This window comes from Emys orbicularis, chromosome 3 (assembly GCF_028017835.1).
Source record: "Emys orbicularis isolate rEmyOrb1 chromosome 3, rEmyOrb1.hap1, whole genome shotgun sequence".
Classification (NCBI taxonomy): domain Eukaryota; kingdom Metazoa; phylum Chordata; order Testudines; family Emydidae; genus Emys; species Emys orbicularis.
Genome location: NC_088685.1, coordinates 50,600,881 through 50,619,868, shown reverse-complemented (window position 1 = coordinate 50,619,868; position 18,988 = coordinate 50,600,881). Strand labels below are relative to the sequence as shown.

At 40.2% G+C, this 18,988-nt stretch overlaps 1 protein-coding gene across 2 annotated transcripts; it reads left to right on the top strand.

Moving 5' to 3' along the window:
* The first annotated feature begins 3,047 nt into the window (after nt 1–3,047).
* RAB23 (RAB23, member RAS oncogene family) lies at nt 3,048–17,283 on the top strand. Of its 2 annotated transcripts, XM_065401696.1 has the most exons (8): nt 3,048–3,121; nt 5,500–5,541; nt 8,497–8,706; nt 9,673–9,758; nt 12,836–12,992; nt 14,698–14,780; nt 16,020–16,112; nt 16,994–17,283. In XM_065401696.1, exons 3-8 carry the CDS (start codon nt 8,552–8,554, stop codon nt 17,131–17,133), a joined length of 714 nt encoding a protein of 237 aa, XP_065257768.1. In that variant the 5' UTR covers nt 3,048–3,121; nt 5,500–5,541; nt 8,497–8,551; the 3' UTR covers nt 17,134–17,283. The 2 variants fall into 2 exon arrangements, with proteins under 2 accessions (XP_065257768.1, XP_065257769.1); XM_065401697.1 differs by lacking the exon at nt 5,500–5,541.
* Nucleotides 17,284–18,988: the final 1,705 nt, after the last annotated feature.

Sequence of the window (18,988 nt, the reverse complement as noted above, 5' to 3'; positions counted from 1 at the left end):
CATCTCAAGACTGCATTAGATTTTTGTCACAGCTTCACAGTGGGAGCTCATGTTTAGTTGATTATCGAACACGATCCCCAAATCTTTTTCAGAGTCACTGCTTCCCAGGATAATCTCCCCTTTATAATAAGTATGGCCTTCTTTCTTTGTTCCTAGATATATATATTTACATTTAGTCATATTCAAACATATATTGTTTGCTTGTGCCCAGTTCACCAAACTATCTAGACTGCTCTCAATCAGTGACGTGTCCTCTTCATATTTACTACTTCCCCAATTTTTGTATCATCTGCAAACTTTATCAGTGATGATTTTATGTTTTCTTCCAGATCATTGATAAAAATGTTAATTAGCGAAAGGCCAAGAACCAATCCCTGCAGAACACCACTGAAAACACACCCACTCAATGAAAATTCCCCATTAACAATTATATTTGGAGACCTATCCGTTAGCCAGTTTTTAATCAATTTAGTGTGTGCCATGTTAATTTTATATTGTTCTAGTGTTTTAATCAAAATGTTGTGCTGAGAATTAACAATGACAATTGGAATCACAATGGGAGCGTTGTTCTTCACATAGTACGTGCTGTATAACATATAGTCTGAAAAATCAGGCCCTAGATATCTCAAATTGGGCACCCAACATTAACAGACTCTTGACTTTACTCTCTCTGTACTTCAATTCCCCATCTGTAAAAGGGTATAATCAGGGCCAGCCCCCCAGCCCTGCGGCAGCTCCCCGCCCCCCGCGGCAGCTCCCCCCGCGCCCTGAGGCGCCCCCCCCCCCCCCGCGGCAGCTCCCCCCCTGGGGAGCCGTGCAGCAGCTCCCCACCCCAGCTCACCTCTGCTCCGCCTACCCCCCGAGCACGCCGCCCCTGCTCTAATTCTCCTCCCCTCCCAGGCTTGCGGCGCCAAACAGCTGATTGGTGCTGCAAGCCTGGGAGGCGGGAGAAGTGGAGCGGCGCCCGTGCACTCGGGGAGGGGGCATAGCAGAGATGAGCTGGGGTGGAGAGCTGCCGCACGGCTCCCCGGGCCGGGGGAAGCTGCCGCGGAGGGGGGGTGCCTCAGGGCAGGGGGGAGCTGCCACAGGGCTCCCCACCCCAGCTCACCTCTGCTACGCCCCCTCCCCGAGCACGCCACCCCCGCCGGCAATAACAATAATTGCATGGAGCGGCCGCTGCGCTGGGAGAGGAAGTCTGAGCCGCACGTGTCAGCGCGCCGCCGGCAGCCCAGCCCAGGAACGCTGTAAAAAAAATTGGGGGCACCGCTTTTTGGCGCCCCCAAGGCTTGGTGCCCTAGGCAACCGCCTAGTTTGCCTTAATGGTAGCACTGGCCCTGGGTATAATAATACCACCTTACTTCACATGTGTTGCGAAAATAAATTCATTTGTATCTGTACAGCACTCCAATGCTACAGTGATAAGCACCATAAAAAACCATAAAGAAATTAATAATTCAGATTTCAAAGCAGGGTTTGTATAGTGTGCAAATAAGGTTTAGGGTCACACACTGAACACATTTTAATAGCATAACAAAACAATTCTTCACTTGTCTCTATGTTCAGATATTAGCACATTTGAGATTTTAGTCATAAAATAGTTTCTCTCCCCTTGTCTGGTATTTTTTGAAAGGGCATGAAAGTGAGCAGGTTCAATATGAGGGTCGGATTCTCCATATTGTTTACTCTGGAGCCAGAAAGCACCACAGGGTTTATATCTACTAGACTTTTGAGGGGCCCTAGACTGGTCCTTACATATCACACATGTGACGCCTAGAAGGAAGGAGTGGTCAGTGTCCAGACTAGCCTCTACAAATGCATTAGGTGCCTTGAGTTCCCTGATAAGAGGATGGAGCTAGGCTGTTCTCAGTGGTGGCAGATGACAGAACAAGGAGCAATGGCCTCAAGTTGCAGCGGGGGAAGTCTAGGTTGGATATTAGGAAACACTATTTCACTAGGAGGGTGGTGAAGCACTGGAATGGGTTACCTAGGGAGGTGGTGGAATCTCCATCCTTAGGCCTGGTCCACACTAACCCCCCACTTCGAACTAAGGTACGCAACTTCAGCTACGTTAATAACGTAGCTGAATTCGAAGTACCTTAGTTTGAACTTACCGCGGGTCCAGACGCTGCAGGCAGGCTCCCCCGTCGATGCTGCGTACTCCTCTCGCTGAGCTGGAGTACCGGCGTCGACGGCAAGCACTTCCGGGATCGATTTATCGCGTCTAGACAAGACGCAATAAATCGATCCCAGAAGATCGATCGCTTACATGCGGACCAGGAAGTAAGTATAGACGTACCCTTAGAGGTTTTTAAGGCTCGACTTGACAAAGCCCTGGCTGGGATGATTTAGTTGGTGTTGGTCCCGCTTTGAGCAGGGGATTGGACTATATGACCTCCTGAGGTCTCTTCTAACCCTAATCTTCTATGATAATCCATTAATTCAAGGCACAAAGTCTAGTGAGGGCAACCTCATGCAGTCCCAGTCCACCTATACCATCTCACTCTTTTGGATGGTGAGGTAGATACGGGAGACCACTAGACTGGGGATTAGGCAGGGTTTACGCTGACTCTTCCTCTGGCATTTGGGGAGGATTCATCTACCTTTGTGAAAGTTTTCAAGCATTCAGATCAGCTCTCTCCATTAGCCAAATCCCCAGCTATGAGCAGCGCCCGCCCACCTTCTCTCCTCCATTACTTTTTAGTGATTGTTGTAGTTTAATCCCACACTCAACAGCCGGTTCTAGTTTCTATAACGGGCCTGCACCAGAACCCTGGAAGCAACCACCTCGGGAGCCACAATCCAGGTCCACCTCAGCGGCTGACCACAGCGAGGGAAGCCCGGGGGCCCTGCTCGCTCCCCCTTACTCCCTGCGTAGCGGCCGCAGGGGCCGCCGCTGTCGCTGGCTGCAGCCGCTCGGGGAGGCGGAGGCAACGGGCGGGGACCTCTCCGCGCCGAGCCCGCGGCCCTGACGGTGTTTCCGGGTGCGGGAGCCGGGATGTGCGTCCGGGTTGGGTTGGCTCCGCTGCGCGGCTTCCTCCCGCCTCCCGGTCTCCGAGACGGAGCCGCAGCCGCTCAGCCTGCAGCGGCCCCCCAGCTTCCCAGGGCCAGCGCCTCCGAGCGGGTCTGTGAGCCCCTGGGGCGGGTGTGCGGGGCGCGGCTGGGGTGCAGCACCGGAGGCGGGTCGGGGCTGGAGGAGCGGGGCTGGGTTGCGGGAGTCGGGTGCCGGGTTTGGGGAGTGGGGTCGGGCCCGCTGGGATGCCGGGGGGAGCGCGGAGCCGGGTGAGGCTCTCGGGGCCGGTGTCGGGGTGGGGATGGGAGGAGACGCGGGCTGGGCGCGCCCGGCTCGGTTACTCCTGGGGGAGGAGGGTGCTGTTGCTGCCGCCGGTGGGGCTGGCAGCCCCTGCAGGGTCGGGTCACCCTGCTCTGGGAGGATGCTACACGGCAGTGGGGATGGGCGCTGGGCGCCGTGGGGTCGCATTGTGCGTGGTGGGCAGGGCCCTGCAGTGCAGTTTGGGCGGACGCGCTGTGATTTGGTTACCCCGGCCGGGGCGCTGCGTATGCGGGCTGGCTTGTCCTGGCCTCGGTAGGGAAGGGAAGTGGCTTGTGTGGGGGAGCTGGATTTACCTAGGGAAGGGAAGCGAGTGAGTGTGGAAATGCCCTGAAGAGAACAACATAGGGAGGGGTTAAGGAGGCAGCATGTATGAAACCAGCTGGGATCATCATCCTGTTCCCTTAAGAGCGGTATTGCTGCAATGGGGAAGCGTAGGATTTATCACAGTTACACTTGGGACCAGCCTAAGCATCCTTTAGAAAGCCAATGTACAAGCGTTTCGACTCTACAGTTTTGTTTGTGCAGACACCTTGACAGTTCTCCCAGATAAATGTTTTTCTGTATAGAGTATAAGCAGTGACTGAAAATGACAAGACAGCTTCCAGTGTCTTCAGTTTACTTGGAATTTTAGCTATTCTTTGTGATTATTCCCTAAAAATGTATATACATGTCATAACTATATTTACTACAATAATAGATAGTATAGTGGTACTTAGATATTACTTACATGCAGGGGTCCTGGAGATGGAAGAACTAAAGAGCCATCCCTTCACACTTTTTAAATGTGGGGCATGCCCCCTATTTTGAGAACCTGAACTCAGAAGCGGCACAATGCCCCTGTCCCTTAGCCCCCGACCAAAGCTGGGTGGTGTAACAACAAACTCTTTCCCTTGGGCCTGGTCCACACTACCCCCCCACTTCAGACTAAGGTACGCAAATTCAGCTACGTTAATAACGTAGCTGAATTCGAAGTACCTTAGTCCGAACTTACCGCGGGTCCAGACGCTGCAGGCAGGCTCCCCCGTCAATGGCGATAGGAGTACGTGGCGAGCTGGAGTACCGGCGTCGACGGCGAGCACTTCCGGGATCGATTTATCGCGTCTAGACAAGACACGATAAATCGATGCCAGAACATCGATTGCCTGCCGTCGGACCCGGAGGTAAGTGTAGACGTACCCTTGGTCTGGCCACCCTTCTGTCATGTCAGGGGGTGGGCGCTGGGCCAATTTTGAGTGGCATTGCAAACCTGTGCACCGAGTCACAATGCCACTCACTGAAATTTGGCCCAGCTGTCCCATAGTCATGATGGAGGGGCAGCCAGGCCAAGCCTGGCCCCCACACTTTTGCAATCCTTGTGGTGCCACTGCTTACATGGATGCGAAGAGGGGAGGGGATCAGGCATTCCAGCTCTGCCAGTGTGTGGCCTTGGACAAGTCCCTTTATCACTCTATTTTCCCTTCTGTAAAAAAAATGGGGAAATACTTCTCACAAGAGGTACTTAATACTATCGAAATGCTAGTTATTAATTTTATAATATTCAAATATTGCAAAAAGCAGTGCTTTCATTACTCATAGGAGACTTCGCAGTTTATGGGCGTAAGTTCAGGTTTGTTCATCACAACCCTCTGCTAATTTCAAGTGTATGTGAAGTACTTGTTGCAACCTCAGAATGAAGCATGTTCAGAACATGTTCAACTTTACATTTTTTCTGTGCTTTCATGTTAGAAATTTAGTTCATGCAAGAGCTGCACATTATTAAAAATCTGTCTGTGAGCTTTGCCTATTTACTCTAGTAATTTGGTCCTGTTTACAATTATGGAAATTTGCATCATTGCCATTACGCTGGTGTAAACTTGTAATGAAGAGGTGCTGCCCCAGAGCAAAGCTGAGTTTGCAGTGATGCAGCTTATTTTGATAACATACCAAAGTTACCTTGATTTTTTTTAAACTTTCTAACGGGGCAATCTGTGTATAGTGGAGAATACCTAGCTCAGTGTGGGTGCTAACACAATACAAATAATAACTTTCACATGGGTTTATATGGTAGTTATTCCTTAATCACTTCACTTTTGATTTGAACTTTGAGGAGAAGACATTCTTTAAATTCAAGTCTGACTTCAGTTATTTTCTTGATATAAAATAATTCAGAATTCCCTAATATTTTTAAGGAAGAAAATACAAAATTGAGAAAGCATAGAAGCTATTGTGAAGTAAGTGCAGTATCATGATAACATTATAAAAATTGTTTGAAAGAAAATTCTGCTTAATATAAAGCTGCTGTACAAACATGACAACACAATCCCACATATTATTTTTAAATATACTATAATAAATAACTTGCATCTTGGTGAACGCTTATTACTATGTCAAAGGATAAGTAAACAATTTCAGTGCCTAAACTTGCCTGAAAGTGGTATTTGTTCATTCCCTGGGAAAGAATTGCTATTCAGACAGATTAACAAGAATCAATATAAGGCTTTGGAATAAAAAACTTACTAATTGTATAGTCAAACATTTCCTGAAGAATCCGTGTGAGATACATATGTGGGTATTAGCAGCAGAGATAGGGGAAATAGGTGTGAATTTAGGTCCTAATCCTGTTCTTATTGAGGTCAATGGCAAAAGTCTAAAATGATTTTATTGGAAGCAGTATCAGGCCTGGTATACCTATTAGAAATAGAATCTGAGCAGTTTAAGCTAAATACATCTCTTGTAACCAAAATGCAGGTATTTGCATAATAGAAGGATATGATTCCCAACCTGCTGAGACCAAAAGCTCTTTTTTCCGTAAACTCTCATTTTAGGCAGCTGTTGGCTTGGAGGCTGCCAAGGATAAATTCTGTCAATAGGATACCACAAATTCAGTTAAGTTTCTAACTGTAAAAACAAAAGACACCAAAAACTCATGTACTTGCCTTTGTATATTTTGGATGCACATTTCTTCCTTTTCATAAGGCAACACACTGTAGATTGTCTATTGCCAAATAGCAGATTTGTAAAGTTGCTTACGATTAATAGTAGCTCTAGTTTCACAAACAGCTTGTGGCCCATAGCAACATAACTTATTTTCAGAGTTTACACAAAGTACATGTTAGAATAGAAATAATGCTAAACTTTTATCATCTTTTGTGAAAACAATGTGCTTTCAGTGCTGCCCTGTTGTTGTTACTACTGCCATGTATTATTTGTCTCTTGATAGTGCCTAGAAACCCAAACAGAGATAGGAGCCCATTGTACTGGGCTTGGTACAAACATAGTAAGAGACCATCCCCGCCCTTAACAGTTCAATCTAAATAAGCAAGACAGACAAAGGAAGTATTTTTATTAGGGTTGTCAAGCGATTAAAAAATTAATTGTGATTAATTGCACAATTAATCGCTCTGCTAAATAATAATAGAATACCATTTATTTAAATATTTGTGGATGTTTTCTACATTTTCAAATATATTGATTTTAATTATAACACAGAATACAAAGTATAAAGTACTCACTTTATATTTATTTTTTATAACAAATATTTGCACTGTAAAAAACAAAACAAATAGTATTTTTCAATTCACCTAATACAAGTACTGTAGTGCAATCTCTTTATCATGAAAGTTGAACTTACAGAAGTAGAATTATGTACAAAAAAACTGCATTCAAAAATAAAACAATGTAAAACTTTAGAGCCTACAAGTCCACTCAGTCCTACTTCTTGTTCAGCCAATCACTCAGACAAACAACTTTGTTTACAATTTGCAGGAGTTAATGTTGCCCGCTTCTTGTTTACAAAGTCACCTGAAAGTGAGAACAGGTGTTCACATGGCACTGTCGTAGCTAGCGTCGCAAGATATTTACGTACCAGATGTGCTAAAGATGCATATGTCCCTTCATGCTTCAACCACCATTCCAGAGCACATGCTGATGATGGGTTCTGCTCGATAACGATCCAAAGCAGAGTGGACTGACGCAGGTTCATTTTCATCTTCTGAGTCAGATGCCACCAGCAGAAGGTTGATTTTGTTTTTTGGTGGTTCGGGTTCTGTAGTTTCTGCATTGGAGTGGTGTTCTTTTAAGACTTTTCAAAGCATGCTCCACACCTCGTTCCTCTCAGATTTTGGATGGCACTTCAGATTCTTAAATCTTGGGTCGAGTGCTGTAGCTGTTTTTGGAAATCTCACATTGGTACCTTCTTTGCGTTTTGTCAAATCTGCAGTGAAAGTGTTCTTAAAACAAACATGTGCTGGGTCATCATCCGAGACTGCTATAACATTAAATGTGGGTAAAACAGAGCAGGAGACATACAGTTCTCCCCTAAGGAGTTCAGTCACAAAGTTAATTAACAGTATTTTTTTTTTAAACGAGCATCATCAGCATGAAAGCATGTCCTCTGGAATGGTGGCCGAAACATGAAAGGGCATACAAATATTTAGCATATCTGGCACATAAATACCTTGCAATGCTGGCTACAAAAGTGCCATGCGAACGCCTGTTCTCACTTTCAGGTGACATAGTAAATAAGCAGCAGGAAACAGTATCTCCCATAAATGTAAACAAACTTGTTTATCTTAGCGATTGGCTGAACAAGAAGCAGGACTGAGTGGACTTGTAGGCTCTAAAGTTTTACATTATTTTATTTTTGTGTGCAGTTATGTAACAAAAATAAAATCTACATTTGTAATTTATACTTTCACAATAAAGAGTACTTGTATGAGGTGAATTGAAAAATACTATTTCTTTTATCATTTTTACAGTGCAAATATTTGTAATCCAAAATAATAATATAAAGTGAGCACTGTACACTTTGTATTCTGTGTTGTAATCAAAATCAATATATTTGAAAATATAAAAAACATCCAAAAATATTTAATAGAATACCAATTGATATTCTATTGTTTAACAATGCGATTTAATGGTGCTTAATTTTTTTAATCATGATTCATTTTTTTGAGTTAATCATGCGAGTTTGCTGCGATTAATTGACAGCCCTCATTTTTAGCCCTATTTTATAGATGGAGAACTGAGGCATAGAGATACAAAGTGATTTTCCCAAAGTCATACAAGAAGTCTGTAGCGGAGCTGGAAATTGAAACCGGATCTTGAGAGTCCAGCCCAGTGCCTATTTACAAGACCTCTTTCTATTTACAGTATTTTCATGAACATAATATTTACTTCAATTACAGATTTGGGAGATAAAATTCATGCTCCTGAAGTAACTAGAGGTTCTCAGCTGCAGAGATGTTGGAGGAGGATATGGAAGTGGCCATCAAGGTGGTGGTGGTAGGAAATGGAGCAGTTGGGAAGTCCAGTATGATTCAGAGATATTGCAAAGGAATTTTTACAAAAGACTACAAGAAAACTATTGGAGTAGATTTCTTGGAGAGACAAATTCAGTATGTATTCAGCAGATGTCATGCTACTTCTGCCTTTATTTCCTTAGTGCTGTTGTGATTAGCAGGCATGTGGAGATTTGGAACTCAAACTATCTCCCAGACTAAAGACTGGGGGATTTTTATTTTTTTATTTTTTTTTTACATCTTGTTCAGAGGGCTAAAAGTGAAGCATATGTACAGTAATTGGATCACTCAGTTTTCCACTCAAGTACGAGATTTATAATTTGAAATAAAAAATAAAACTCAGACTTTCAGACATACTTGATGACTTTTTCTAAGAAGGTTTGTATATGTTGAACTGCTGATTTTTATTTGCATTCCTTGTTTTAAAAAAAGGAAACATTTGTTATAAGTTATGTGGTTAAAAATGAAAGCAGGAGTTCAGTATGTAAAATGGTTTCAAATAGCTGTTTCAGACTCTTAGATTATTGATAGTGTAAGCAGATGATATCTAATCATATTTAAAGGAGGGGAAGATATTAAGGTAATGAAAAATATAAGTTCACAGATCACCTAAGTAGATTAAATAAATAAATAAATGTGTTGAAGGAGCACTGGCCGGGAGCATAGGTTCTCTTTGCATTTTTTTTCTTTTTAAGACACAGGATTTACAAAACCCAGCATGAATTTTAAAAAAACATGATTTTTGTCTTTTTTTTTTTTTTTGGTCTTTGAACATTTTCTGTACTATTGGAAATTTGAGCTCAACAGCATTGCACTAGATCATACTAGCCATGGAGAGACTGAGACTAGGCCTTTTCTTCTCTGTCTAAGCAGAACGAAGTGCCAAAAAGTAAACCGTATCAATGATGAAAAATAAATTTTAATTTTTTTTTATTCTCATCCAAAATACATTATAAACAAGAGAAATATTTTTAATACATGTGTGCTTTGTTTTGAGTGTCTCTTTAGTCTTAAGTCTCTGTATTCAGTGTGTTGATGAAACATTTATTCCATTTATTTCAGAGTTAATGATGAAGAGGTCAGGCTGATGTTGTGGGACACAGCAGGTCAAGAGGAGTTTGATGCAATAACTAAGGCCTATTATAGAGGTAAAAAAAACCTATATTTTACATCTTGGTGTTTATTTAATTTTTGTACGTAACTTGAGAAAAGTGTAATACAGTTGGCCTAACCAACTTTCTTTTTTGAATAATAGGGACGTTTTATATGTAACGGCAATGCGAAGACCAGTTCAGTTATCGACATTATTCCTCTTTTTTTCCAAATGGGAGGGAACCTTTTCAGATTCTTTAGTATTTATTCCCAGACATACAGTATATCTGACTTCATTAAGTGCCATTGAATGCGAAATTCACAGAGCTGCCATTTAAATAGGATAGAACATAATTAGTCTAATGGCTGGATAGATTTCTGACGCCAGAAGGAAAGTGTGTGCGGGGGAGAGAGAAGATTTGGTGTCAGAACCTTTTTTGTATATGTGCAACTAAACAAGTCCTTCCAACACCAGAATTTATCATGGATAAAAAAAAGAAAAAAACTAAACTGGAAAGTGGAAATAATATAGCTTGCTCCTATATTGCACTCTTTAAAAGTAAGTCACTCTAAAGTACTTAATGTATGGCGGTTTAAATGGACTTCTAAAAGAATTCTGGTGAGCCATACCACTCAGTGGAAAAATTGAAAGACATTGACATAGACACTTGTTTGATTCTACAGCCATCTTTCTGCATGATCCTGCTATGTGACTGTTGTTATTGGTGTCATGTCGTATGGTAGTTTGCCATCTAGTTAAGGAGCATCAAAATGGATGATGATCTGCCTTGAGAGGTGTGAGTGAGGAGTTAATTCATCTAAATCTACCTTCTTGTAATTTGTATTTGGTGACCAGCTCTGTACCTTGGGGAGAAATCCTAAGGGTCTCTACTTAGTTTTTATTCCTGCCAACTCTTTTTGACATTAATAGGAGTTGCCTGAGTAAGGACTATATCTAGCCTTTAGTAGTTTTCAGTGAACTCTGATGCCAAGTTAAACTTAGGGCTGTATTTCAGCAATCTTAAAGAAAAATCACATCTTCACTCTGGGACCCTTCCCTCCCTTCAAAAACCTGTTGTTGCAAGTCACCTCTGTGCTGTAACATTCAGAAGGAAATGGGGCGGGGGTCTCCCGAAAATCCAGTCTGGATGTGGGGATACCTTAAAAGGCTTCTGTAGCCACAGTAACTGTGTTAAAACTGAGCAAGATGAGGCTTCCAGAAGAAGGTGCCTGCCCTGTAGCATTTCTGAGCTTCAGAGACCCCTAACTAAGCTAGTTGAATGGGCAACAAAGGCAGATGAAATTCAGTGTTGACAAATACAAGGTAATGCACATTGGAGGGAATAATTTGATCTACACATACATTTTTCTGATTCTAAATTATTTGTATCAGCTCAGGAAAAAGACCTGGACATCACTGTGGACACCTCAATGAAGACCGCTGCTCAATATGTAGCTGTGGTCAAAAAAGCAAACAAGATGATGGATACATAAAGAATAGGATAGGGCAGGGGTAGGCAACCTATGGCACGTGTGCCAAAGGCAGCACGCAAGTTGATTTTCAGTGGCCCTCACACTGCCCGGGTCCTGGCCACCGGTTGGGGGGGCTCTGCATTTTAATTTAATTTTAAATGAAGCTTCTTAAACATTTTAAAAACCTTATTTACTTTACATACAACAATAGTTTAGTTATATATTATAGACTTACAGAAAGAGACCTTCTAAAATCGTTAAAATGTATTACTGGCACGCGAAACCTTAAATTAGAGTGAATAAATCAAGACTCAGCACACCACTTCTGAAAGGTTGCCGACCCCGGGATAGGGAATAATATGGAAAATAATACAATGTCATTATATATCTCAGTGGAATGCCCTTACCTGTATACTGTGTGTAGTTCTTGTCACTGTAGAGGAAAAAAGAAATAGAGAGGTGTTGAAGATTGCCGATAAGAATAATTAGGATCATGGAAAAATCCTTAGATTGGAAAATTTGGGCCTGTTTCACCTTAGTAAGAAAATGAATAAGGGGGGGGACCTGAGAAAAGTATGCACAGCAATGAATGGTTTAGAAAAACTAGATTGAGGCCTTCTACTTGCTCTCATACAATAACAAAGGGATATTCAATGAAGCTGAAACTTGGAAAGTTCACACTGATTAAAGGAAATATTTTTCCACAAAGTGCCCAGTTAGATATCTGCCACAGGATATTCTTGAGGCCAAGCAGAACTCACAAAAATATTAAATATTTATGTAGGTAACAAGTATCCAGCATTATAATAGTAACTATTAAACAGAAGTTTTGAAAGGAATATAAACCATCAAGTATTTCCCTATGTGTTCGAGCTTGCTGATGACTTCGGGCCACTGGATAATCAAAAGACCATTGACTCAAATTTTCAGTAATGATTGTCAGCCACCTTACAAGTAACGCGTTCAGTAGCCGATTGACAATCCATTGGCACTACCATCACAATAGCAAAAGAGTTGCTGCCACTGTGTATAAATGCTGTAAAATTTTGGTCGTTTCCTTCAAAACAACATGAGGGAAATGTGCATGAATTAGAAATTAACTTTTTTTAAAGCTCTTTGAGAAAATTATTTGTTTGTAAAACAAAACCCTGAAAATTTTAACTTTTCAAGCAAAAAACCTCCAAAAAACAAATTGCTACAGCATTTTTTCACCTGAATTTGTAACCTAAATGTAACAAATCTCAGAAGTAGATGGCATACTTACAATATGAAGTATCTTTACAGATATTAAAGATTACCTAGGTACATATATGGCCCTTACTGTAGTATCTGAGAAGCCTCCCATATTAGTAAAAATGAGCAACAGACAGACCTCTCTCTCTCTCTCTCTCTCTCTTCCCCTCCCCATCTTTCTCTGCCTGCTGGAGTAGCTTGAAAGGTAGCAGAATGACAACTATCTTGAAGAACAGTATTAATGACCAAAATAAGATGACAGTCTATTATTCTTACTTTAAGGCTCCCTAACCATCGTTTTGACACAATACAGTAATAAAACTCTGCCCGTCTGAAATAAAATGAAAAGCCACCATATTCCAAATACCTTTTTATAGGTTTGTCTTTATTTTTCTCTTACTAAATTGATAATTGTCTTTGTTTTTAGGAGCCCAGGCTTGTGTGCTTGTATTTTCTACCACTGACAGGGATTCTTTTGAAACAATCCCCACCTGGAAGGAGAAAGTCGTGGCTGAAGTTGGAGACATCCCCACGGTGCTTGTGCAGAATAAGATTGACCTCCTGGATGATTCTTGTATAAAGAAGTAGGCATTTCATCATATTGTCTTTTGAAATCAGAGGATTTATTGCAGTCTTTTATTTTTTCAAAATCTATGGGAGTTGATGGTGAAGACTCATGTAATCGTATGTTTACTAAATTTCCAAACCTGGGGCCTAATTCTGCAACCACACTTGGATAATTCCACAAACCTCAGCGGTGCTACTCCCATGAGTAAAGTTACTCATGTACTTATGTGTTTTCTAGATTGGGGAATTAGTGCTCACTTCAAGTTTTCTTTTTTTTTTCTTTTGTTTTCTAAGCACCTTCAAAAATGAGCAGGGAACCCCGTAAGTAGTCTGGTTGGGCCACAATGAGAAATTACTCCATTTTGTACTCAGGGAGCTGTAAAATATGCCTTCTCTGCAGCCCAAATTTTACAACAGTTGTTAAACTTAGTTGTAGCCCAACCACGTTATATACTCTGGTTTGGTTAGTGAATGCACACAGTTGCCAAACTGGGTTAAACAGATTTTTAAAATGTGCCTTTACATGTTTGCTTTTGTTTTCTCTTCTTTAAATTGTTCTTTCATATACTCATGTTTTATCAAAGTACTGTATTTCCGTATTATAGAAATTTACAACCCATTAACATCCACAAACTCAGTCACTCTCAGCTCCCTCTTCCCTGCTGTCTCCTCCATAGACTGAGGTGTCAATTCATTCTATTCCACGCTCTCCCTCACCCTGGAATCAAACTCAGAAATTGCAACTCGCATTGCCCCCAGCATCCACTTCCTCTACTCCTATTTGTGCCTATGGAGAAAGTTGAATGACCATGCTGAATACTTCTACTATTAATTCAGTCTCCCCTCCTTTAGTTCTGCAGTTTTCCTGGTCTAGCTAAACTACTTCTCCCTCTCATTGTTTCCTACACTGACTGTCCTCGCTGCCTGTTCTCTCCCTTTGATATCCTCCTAAAGCTCAACTTCCCCTTCCTTCACCCACACAGGATATTACTGATTTTCAAAGAGAAAATAAACAAGATCAAATGTGACCTCCTCTTTCATCCATGTCACCAACACTGAGGTTTCTCACCTCTTTTACTTCTGTAAACCTTCCTCTTCATCCCTTCCCACCTCATGACATCCCTTGTCCCAGTTCTCATGCCCTCCCTCAACTCCTTAAAATTTCACTCTCAAGTTTTCCCCTCACAATACAAACATAATGTGGTCTCCCACTTACTTTAACAAACCCCCATCCCTTTCCAGCTACTGCCCTGTCTTCTGCCTTTCATCTCTAAACTCATTGCCTCAGGTTTATTTTTTCCAGCTCTTTGGTCCCTTCCAATCTGGTTTCCCCCTCTCTCTACTCCAGTAAGACAATCTCTAAGATCTTCCTTGTCTCCTGTCCACAGTACTAAAATTTTCATTCAGGCCCTCCTAATCTGCTGTCTTGATTAGTTGCAACCTCCTTCCCTTTGGCTTTTATGACACCCATCTCGCTACTGCCAGGGAGGTTTTTTTAAAACATAATCAAATAGACTTGAAAATGTAACAACTCTAAATTGAAAAGGAATGCTCCAACAAAACATCTCATTGTTAAAGTGGACAGGTCATAAAGTAATTAAAGAGTAGCTACCTCCTCACCTGATCTTCTGACTGAATTAATTCCAAAGAATTTTGTGTACAGTATTGATAAACACTGGCATAATATACAAATCAGTATTTACAAGTCTTTCTGTTGTGCAGTGAAGAGGCAGAAGCATTGGCAAAAAAGTTAAAGTTAAGATTCTACCGAGCATCAGTGAAAGAGGACCTAAATGTAACTGAAGGTAAGAGATATGGCAAATATAGGATTTTGTCCTGTCCTCTGCCATGTAGCGTTGCACATCTGTGTAGCCTGGAAACTAATCCACTGGTTTTATCACGTTTTTTGGCCACTCTCTTATTTCCTGGCACTGCACTGTAGTCACAGTAGGGAATAACATCTTAAATTTGATTGTCACTTGATACAGTTATGTAACATTTTTTTCCTTTACTTGTAGTTCTCTTCCGTTTTTCTTCCACACTTAAGGTAAAAGTAAAATTTTCAGAAGTGCTTAAGTGATTTAGGTATCTAAATCTTACTGGCTTTCAATGGGAATTAGGCTTTTTGAAAATTTTACTGATAAGGATTAAATTGATGGATTCCAAGTTGTTTAACAGTGTACAGTTGAACTTAATTGCTGAAAAACTTTTAACATGGATGCAGCTGTCTGTTAGTAATGTCATACCAACTTCTATAATACTGCTATTTTTATGCATAAATTCAGTTTCATAATAGTAATATATTCCAGGTAGTGCCTTTCTGGGGCGGTTCTGGCATTCTGATTTAATCTCATTTCTTATATCACCGGACAAAATCCAGAAGTGCACTACCTATTTCTCCTTTTCACTTAGATTTTCATCCTGGAAAACAAATTTGCGAGGGAAAAATAAACAAATTTAAAAATCCACCTATATGTGCATTATTAAAGTAGATTACTAAACAACTGCAGATAATTGTTGATACTGTGTATGGCTTCTGAAAATTCCCACATATAGTAGACTACTCACAGTCCTATTCGCATCAATGTAGCAATTTGAATTTTTTTTTTAAATCTTGGTTTACATGACTGCTGTTATTTTTATTATAACACTTGCTGTAAGACCTATGTGTAGTAAATGCTTAAAGATGCTACCTTATTTTAACAGTATCTACAAGTTCTAATCTTTATGACAACATGTATGTGCCCATTCACTGCGGTATAAAGCATAACAAACTATATATGGCCCTGATCTTGCAAGTAACTCTGGGTAGACCCAGGTGGAAGTTAGTGATGCTCTGTACTGGTACAGCGATTTGCCCACATGGAATCGCTTGCAGGACTGGGGCCCATAGTATCAAATCAGGTGCTTATAACTCAGCTTTGTTACCAAAATGAATCTCTAATACTAAGATGAGCTGATATATTATGAAGCTTTGCAGAGATGTCCATGTGGAGATCCCTATCTTAGAGTCTCACACTCTGATAAGTATCTTTGTATTTCAGTTTTTAAATATTTGGCTGAAAAATATCTTCAAAGGCTCAAACAACAAACAGCTGAAGATCCAGATGTAGTACATACAAGTAGTAACAAAATTGGTAAGTATGCAACAATAAACTGCAGCCAGTCAGTCAGTATTTTATGCTGATGAAGCCTACTATTAATTACCTAAGGATCTGATCCATCTTCCATTGGAGTCACAGGGAGTTGATTTCATGCTGCTAATTAGCTTTTTTCTACCTTACTATATTGTCTGTTATCCTTTTGTAATATAGTCAGACTAATGTACTAACAATTCTGGCCAATGTTTGTGAACTACCCTTTTTATTCAATTCTTGGGAAGAACATTGTAAAGACTTGAGAATGGATGTTTCCCTGACACTTGCCTTTTTTTTTAAATGTAATTAGTATTAGTGTTAGTCATGCTGGAGCAGATATACAAGAGACTCACTGTGAAAAGATCTGGCATTTAATGAGAAGGGCTTTGTAAACTTTGTCTTTTGTAAGGAAACCTTGAACTTTAGTTCTTTAAAGCACTTTTGAGTCAACTGATTTTTTTTCTCCTTAAAGCCCTCTTCTTTTATACTACCCCTTTCCTCTCCTTTATCCCAACAAAGTTGCTAATTTAAAAGCCCTGTCATGTTTGTTTATTGTATTACTCAACTAAACATAAGTTTGTTGCCATGTGATTAGCATCTGAGTAAGTATGCAATTGTCCAGTTCCTTAGGTGTACATTTTGTGCTAGTATTAAACCTCACAGTGGCATGTATTTAACTCCAACTGGCTCTAGTTCAGAAACATAGCTTATTGAACTCTAGCTGCAAGTGACCACAAGAATAAATAACTGTTCAGGAATTAAAGAGCTTGTGTTTGAGATGTATTACTATGCATTAGTAAATGCTTTGACTTAAGATTCAACATATAAAAGGTATAAAGAGATTCACAGAAATTGCTGCTTTTTTTCTTTAAATTATGTAGGTGTTTTTAATACAGCTGGTGGAAGTCATTCAGGCCACAATTCTAGCACACTTAATGGTGGAGATGTCATCAACCTTAGACCAAACAAACAGAGGACCAAGAAAAACAGAAGTCCTTTTAGCAGTTGCAACATACCTTAGAACCACTTTCGGAAGGAAAAAGAATGACAGTCATTTGGATGAAGTTGTGCAATTAAATACGGAATACAGCCAGCTATAGAGGTATTTTACCAGTGCTCTAGCAAACCTTGCACCTACAGGATCCTTGATAGATGGTGGATTTAAATAATATTGCTGTTGCAATGTTTATTTTGTATGTAAAGTGAGACCCCGGTGGCAAAACAAACAAACAAAATATAGAACCATTGTTGTCCCTGTGCATTTTTTTTAAAATTGGATGAGCTTTTCCTGTTTGAAGGAATGATGTACAAAGCTATGTAATAGGTTTGGCTGAATGGTTAAGCATATTAAAAATGTAAGCATAGTGCTTACAAGTATCGGTACATAATAATATGACCCAAGGTGAAGTAGCTTCCTTCCAATTACATTTACCTGCAAATTTGATAGAAGAGTGGTAGTCAGCCAGGACTCTGAAAAGTAAAATGAGAAGCAAAAGGCAGACATCATATTTGTCAGATTACCCTAATACATATTCTGGCAATTTTATTGGTGCAATAAGTTTGTATATTATATGAATGTTAAGTAAGGTGTGTACGTAGATATTTGGTACAAGTACTCAGACCACACAAGAGGATACAGTATTGGATTAAAATAGCATCCTTAAAATTTTTTTCACTTCTTAAAATTTTGCATTTCAAATGAGGCTTTCTAAAGGAGTTCTGTTCATTCATTAATTAACTCACTACACTTTTTGGGCCTTAAAGCTTAGGTTTAAGAAGAGATGTGCCAAAAACATTTTTTCCTTTTTATTTTGTAATGCACTACAGATATTTTTGTAAAGTTTGTTTGTATCAGTCATAACAGGGTAAACAAGTAGTATTGTTTCTGATACTATCAGTCAACTAAATGGAACCCATACATTTTCAATTGTATTCCTGTCCAAAAATATATTGCTGACATCTAATATGTTCATGTAGCATGAACTATGAAAAGTATGTTGAATTTGCAGAGTGGGATGTCAACAAAATGTCTTAAGTTCTATTGAGAAATTCCACGGTAGGTGTAAACTGTGTTCTGGAGGATCCAACAAGTTGTAGCTGAAGACTAAATCACACATTAAACTAATGAGACCCTCTTTAATGCTGTCTCATATTCAGAGTTATGCTGCTCGTTAAAAATATAATTCTGCAATATCAGACCTAAGGGGTAAAGTTTTCAGAAGTGACTTAGGGCTTGCTGACACGGTGCACCAATGCGCATTAGAGGGGTATGATTCCTAAAGCATATCATGTTGCACCTAAGTGACCCATATTCCTGCTAGCATGAACTAAAAGTTCCCTAGTGCACATTAACATAGACATGCAGTAGGGAACTTTTAGTTCATGCCAGCAGGGTTTTCATGCGCAAGTTAGTGCACAACACATTGTTGCACTTTGGAAATGACATCACTCTAGTGTGCATTGCCACGCTATGTGGACATTCAGGCATCTAAGTCTAATTGAAAGTCAATAGAACTTAGGCTTCTAAATCACTAAGGTGCTTTTGAAAATTTCACCCAGTTCTCTCGGAGCATGCATTTTAAAAATATCCATTTTGTTTGTTTTTGTATGGTGTCGTATAATTTTAATTTTCTAGGATTTTCTATAACAAAGCTCTGCCAGCAACAAATGCAAAAATATTCTGCTTTAAGATATTCAGAATTTTAATACTTTTTAAATGGATGCATTAGAGTGAAAATTACATGACCTGGAGCTGTAAGTATTCAATATAGATTGCTACACAATTCCTATTGATAACTGATTTTCATTATACCTTAACGGGTTGGTTTAATAGTCATACTTTCAGTTTAGTTTCTTTCATAATTTTTCTACTTTTT